The sequence below is a fragment of the Scyliorhinus torazame genome, chromosome 16 (genome assembly GCF_047496885.1).
Source record: "Scyliorhinus torazame isolate Kashiwa2021f chromosome 16, sScyTor2.1, whole genome shotgun sequence".
Classification (NCBI taxonomy): domain Eukaryota; kingdom Metazoa; phylum Chordata; class Chondrichthyes; order Carcharhiniformes; family Scyliorhinidae; genus Scyliorhinus; species Scyliorhinus torazame.
In genome coordinates, this window is record NC_092722.1 from 97,202,701 (window position 1) to 97,208,700 (window position 6,000).

The 6,000-nt window shown below is 48.8% G+C and overlaps 1 protein-coding gene across 1 annotated transcript in view; it reads right to left on the reverse strand.

Annotated features, from left to right (window-relative positions):
- tacr2 (tachykinin receptor 2) overlaps positions 1-5,385 on the reverse strand; it is a 370,111-nt gene extending 364,726 nt beyond the window's left edge. Inside the window, exon 1 of the mRNA XM_072478767.1 lies at positions 4,322-5,385. Within this exon, the coding sequence (XP_072334868.1) occupies positions 4,322-4,707 (386 nt within the window). The 5' untranslated portion in view covers positions 4,708-5,385. The remainder of the gene's footprint in view (positions 1-4,321) is intronic.
- Between the last annotated feature and the right edge of the window lie 615 nt (positions 5,386-6,000).

Sequence of the window (6,000 nt, forward strand, 5' to 3'; positions counted from 1 at the left end):
TGCACTGCCCCTACCTGCATCAATCATCTTTGTGACCTCCTCGAAAAACTCTATCAAGTTAGTGAGATACGACCTCCCCTTCACAAAACCATGCTGCCTCTCACTAATACGTCCATTTGCTTCCAAATGGGAGTAGATCCTGTCTCGAAGAATTCTCTCCAGTAATTTCCCTACCACTGACATAAGTCTCACCAGCATGTAGTTCCCTGGATTATCCTTGCTACCCTTCTTAAACAAAGGAACAACATTGGCTATTCTCCAGTCCTCCGGGACATCACTTGAAGACAGTGAGGATCCAAAGATTTCTGTCACGGCCTCAGCAATTTCCTCTCCAGCCTCCTTCAGTATTCTGGGGTAGATCCCATCAGGCCCTGGGGACTTAGCTACCTTAATATTTTTCAAGACGCCCAACACCTCGTCTTTTTGGATCTCAATGTGACCAAGGCTATCTACACACCCTTCTCCAGACTCAACATCTACCAATTCCTTCTCTTTGGTGAATACTGATGCAAAGTATTCATTTAGTACCTCACCCATTTCCTCTGGCTCCACACATAGATTCCCTTGCCTATCCTTCAGTGGGCCAACCCTTTCCCTGGCTACCCTCTTGCTTTTTATGTACGTGTAAAAAGCCTTGGGATTTTCCTTAACCCTATTTGCCAATGACTTTTCGTGACCCCTTCTAGCCCTCCTGACTCCTTGCTTAAGTTCCTTCCCACTTTCCTTATATTCCACACAGGCTTCGTCTGTTCCCAGCCTTTCAGCCCTGGCAAATGCCTCCTTTTTCTTTTTGACGACGCCTACAATATCTCTCGTTATCCAAGGTTCCCGAAAATTGCCGTATTTATCCTTCTTCCTCACAGGAACATGCCGGTCCTGAATTCCTTTCAACTGACACTTGAAAGCCTCCGACATGTCAGATGTTGATTTACCCTCAAACATCCGCCCCCAATCTAGGTTCTTCAGTTCCCGCCTAATATTGTTATAATTAGCCTTCCCCCCCAATTTAGCACATTCACCCTAGGACCACTCTTATCCTTGTCCACCAGCACTTTAAAACTTACTGAATTGTGGTCACTGTTCCCGAAATGCTCCCCTACTGAAACTTCTACCACCTGGCCGGGCTCATTCCCCAATACCAGGTCCAGTACAGCCCCTTCCCTAGTTGGACTGTCTACATATTGTTTTTAAGATGCCCTCCTGGATGCTCCTCACAAACTCTGCCCCCTCTAAGCCCCTGGCACTAAGTGAGTCCCAGTCAATATTGGGGAAGTTGAAGTCTCCCATCACCACAACCCTGTTGTTTTTACTCTTTTCCAAAATCTGTCTACCTATCAGCTCCTCTATCTCCTGCTGGCTGTTGGGAGGCCTGTAGTAAACCCCCAACATTGTGACTGCACCCTCCTTATTTCTGATTTCTACCCATGTAGCCTCACTGCCCTCTGAGGTGTCCTCCCTTAGTACTGCTGTGATATTCTCCCTAACCAGTAGCGCAACTCCGCCACCCCTTTTACATCCCCCTCTATCCCGCCTGAAATATCTAAATTCTGGAACGTCTAGCTGTCAATCCTGCCTTTCCCTCAACCAGGTCTCTGTAATGGCAACAACATCATAGTTCCAAGTACTAATCCAAGCTCTAAGTTCATCTGCCTTACCCGTAATACTTCTTGCATTAAAACATATGCACTTCAGGCCACCAGACCCGCTGTGTTCAGTAACTTCACCCTGTCTGCTCTGCCTCAGAGCCATACTGTCCCTATTCCCTTGTTCTCCCTCAAAGCTCTCACCTTCTGCCCTATTGCTCCCATGCCCACCCCCTTGCCATACTAGTTTAAACCCTCCAGTGTGACACTAGCAAACCTCGCGGCCAGGATATTTATGCCTCTCCAGTTTAGATGCAACCCGTCCTTCTTATATAGGTCACACCTGCCCCGGAAGTGCTCCCAGTGGTCCAGATAACGGAAACCCTCCCTCCTACACCAGCTGTTTAGCCACATGTTTAGCTACTCTATCTTCCTATTTCTAGCCTCACTGGCACGTGGCACAGGAAGTAATCCCGAGATTACAACCCTAGAGGTCCTGTCTTTTAACTTTCTGCCTAGCTCCCTGAACTCCTGCTGCAGGACCTCATGCCCCTTCCTGCCTATGCCGTTAGTACCAATTTGTACAATGACTTCTGCCTGTTTGCCCTCCCCTTTCAGGATGCCCTATACCCGTTGGGAGACATCCTGGACCCTGGCACCAGGGAGGCAACATACCATCCTGGAGTCTCTTTCATGTCCACAGAAGCGCTTATCTGTGCCCCTGATTGTAGGGTACCCTATGATTATTGCTCTTCTGTGCTTTGACCCTCCCTTCTGAACATCAGAACTAGCCGTTGTGCCACTGCTCTGGCTGCTGCTGTTTTCCCCTGATTGGATACTGTCGGGGGGTATAGCCCAAGGGGTATACCTGTTTGAGAGGGGGACAACCAAAGGGGATTCCTGCACTGACTGCCTTCCCTTTCTGGTGGTCACCCATTTCTCTGCCTGCACCTTGGGTGTGGCCACATTTATATAACTGCTATCTATGATGCTTTCCGCCACCTGCATGCTCCTAAGTGCATCCAACTGCTGCTCCAACCGAACCATGCGGTCTGTGAGGAGCTCCAGTTAGGTGCACCTTCTGCAGATGAAGCCATCCGGGACGCTGGGAGCCTCCCGGACCTGCCACATCTCACAGTCAGAGCACTGCACCCCTCTAACTGACATTGCGTCAATTAATTAGTAAATTAAAGTTAAACGTTTTTTTTAAAAGTTACTGTTAACTATATGTTTCCTCGCACAAGATTTCTACTATAAATGTGAAAGCTAAATACAGTACTCTCCGATCTCTGGCTTAGATACCACTCTAAATTATAATCAAGTAATTATGTTTAATTAGTTTACCAATGCTTAATTTTTTTAATCTAGTGTAGATTCCGAACCAGCCAATCAGGTCACAGCTTTTCTGTGATGTCATTTGAGTTTCTCCCCCCCCCCCCCCCCCCCGCAACACACAATTTGAAAAGGTAATAAAAGTAAAAAATAGAAAAAAATCACTTATTTACCTTCTGAGGGTCTCAGATGCTCTCAGGTTCTCTCCCTGCTGATTAAAAGTTACAGGCCAGAAGAAAGAGAGAGAACAAAACAGTAGGGAAAAAGCACCTTCTCCCACTCTGTACCTAATTACCTCACCGCACCAAATTACCAAGTTTCAAAATCCCACTCTGGATGTGTCTCACTCATTCAGGCTGTGTCTCTTGACCTGCGCAACGCTTACGGAGTGTGCTTTCTTTCTGTCTTTTATACAGACTTCAGGATGACTCACTAAATTAATTTAACCCCCCACCCCCCCCCAAAATATGTTGCCCTCCCACTTTCTGACAAGTTTCCCAGTCAAAGTGAACAATCACCGCGAGGCAACTTGACCAATTGTGTCAGAACAGGACAAGGACAGCACAATGGTTCGGGCAGGAGGTAGAAAGAGGACAGTAACCCCATTCTCCGAATAAATGAGAAATCAGTTCCTCGGACACTTGTTGAGGTTGTCTTGTGATATTCCTGCTTTAAACAAAGGTTGGAACTAATTTCAAAACTCAAAACTCCGCAGAACCAACCAGGAAACGGGACTGAAACCAGCCGGGAAGGTATAGCTTGAAAGAGATGCCAGACCAGAATGAAAAGTTAACTGTTCCTAGTCCCATCTCCTTTCAATGGTGCTCCAGGGTAAGAGCTGTCCCGGGTTAGTCCCGGGCAGGGGCTTTCCCGGGCAGAGGCTTTTATGGGCTGGTTTAGCTCAGTGAGCTAGACAGCTGGTTTGTAATGCAGAACAAGGCCAGCAGCGCGGGTTCAATTCCCGTACCAGCCTCCCCGAACAGGTGCCGGAATGTGGCAACTAGGGCTTTTCACAGTAATTTCAAACTGGTGACAATAATAGGTTATTATTATTATCATTCCTGGGTTAGTGCCGGGTAGCGGCTTTCCTGGGATAGTCCCGGGTAGGTGCTTTCCCAGGTTAGTCCCGGGTAGGTGTTTTCCTGGGTTAGTACTGCTCGGTGGTAGGTGCTTTCCTGGGTTAGTCCCGGGTAGATGCTTTCCTGGGTTAGTCCCGGGTAGGTGCTTTCCTGGGTTAGTGCCGGGTAGCGGCTTTCCTGGGTTAGACCCGGGTAGGTGCTTTCCCGGGTTAGTCGCGGGTAGGTGCTTTCCTGGGTTAGTGCCGGGTAGCGGCTTTCCCGGTTCGTCAAGGGTAGTGGCTTTCCCGGGTTAGTCCGGGTGGGGCTGCCCCAGTCTCTGTTTCTTACCTGTCCAGGGCGATCGCTGTCATAGAGTAAATAGCTGCGAACACGGCAGTGATAGGCACCAGGTTCTGGAAGCGGCAGTAATGCAGACCGAAATACCAGTCATTGTGAACGGCGTAGATGAAGTTGAAAGCGGTGTTAAAAGCGGCCATGGCTGCGTCTGCCACCGCCAGGCTGAGCAGAAAGTAGTTGGTGACAGTTCGCATCTTCCGATGAGCAAGAACGACCCAAACGACAATCACATTGCCGCACACAGCGGTTAGCACGATAGCCGAGTAAGCGAGAGCCCAGAGACACACCTGCCAGGCTGGCTGGGCAAACACATTGCCCACGGTGCCATTGCCACTGGCCTCGGTCCCATTCGCAACCACTGCAACTTCACTGCTCATTCCCAACACGTTCAGCCCGAGCCAGAGCTCAGAGCGCCTGCCAACCTCTACTGACTACCCCACACTCACTGTCACCAAACACGCAGCCAACTCGCTGTCCTCACACTCAGTCACCAAACACACCCAACTCACTGACCTCACACTCACTGTCACTAAACACACACCCAACTCGCTGTCCTCACACAGTCACCAAACACACACTCACTGTCACTAAACTCATACACATCTCACTATCCTCACACTCACATCTAACTCACTGTCACCTAACACACCCAACTCACTAACCTCACACTATCAACAAACTCACACCCAACTCACTCCCCACACTATCAGCAAACTCACACCCAACTCACGATGAGCAAACTCACACCCAACTCACTACCCCACACTCGCTGTCACCAAACTAACACCCAAATCACTACCCCACACTCACTGTCACCAAACTCACTATCCCACACTCTATCACCAAACTCAAACCAACTCACTATCCTCACACCGACTATCACCAAACTCACCCCCAACTCACTACTCCACACACAGTCACCAAACTCACAGCTAACTCACTATCTTCACACTCACTATCACTAAACTCACATTTAACTATCACCAAACTCACTATCCTTATACACACTATAACCAAACTCACCCCAACTCACTAACCCGAATTTTAGGCCCAACTCACAATCCTGACTCTGAGATCCAACTCACTATTCCGACATTCAAACACAACTCACTATCCCGACACTGAGACCCAACTCACTATCCCGATACGGAGGTCCAATTCACTATCACAATGCTGAGGCACAACTCACTATCCCGATACTGACACCCAACTCACTATCCCGATACTGACGTCCAACTCACTATCCTGATACTGATACCCATCTCACTATCCAGATACCCAACTCACTATCCCGATACGGAGACCCAACTCACTATCCCGATACTGAGGGCCAACTCACTATCCCGATACTGAGGCCCAACTCACGATCTTGATACTGAGGCCCAACTCACTATCCTGACTCTGAGGCCCAACTCACTATCCTGACTCTGAGGTCCAACTCACTAGCCTGACACTGAGACCCAGCTCACTATCCCGATACTGAAGTCAGACTCACTATCTCAAAACTGACGTCCGACTCACTATCCCGATATTGAGACTCAACTCACTTATCCCGATACTGAGGCCCAACACACCATTCCGATACTGAGACCAAACTCACTATCCCGATACTAAGGCCTAACTCACTATCCCGATACTGATATCCAACTCACTTTCCGGATACAGAGGCC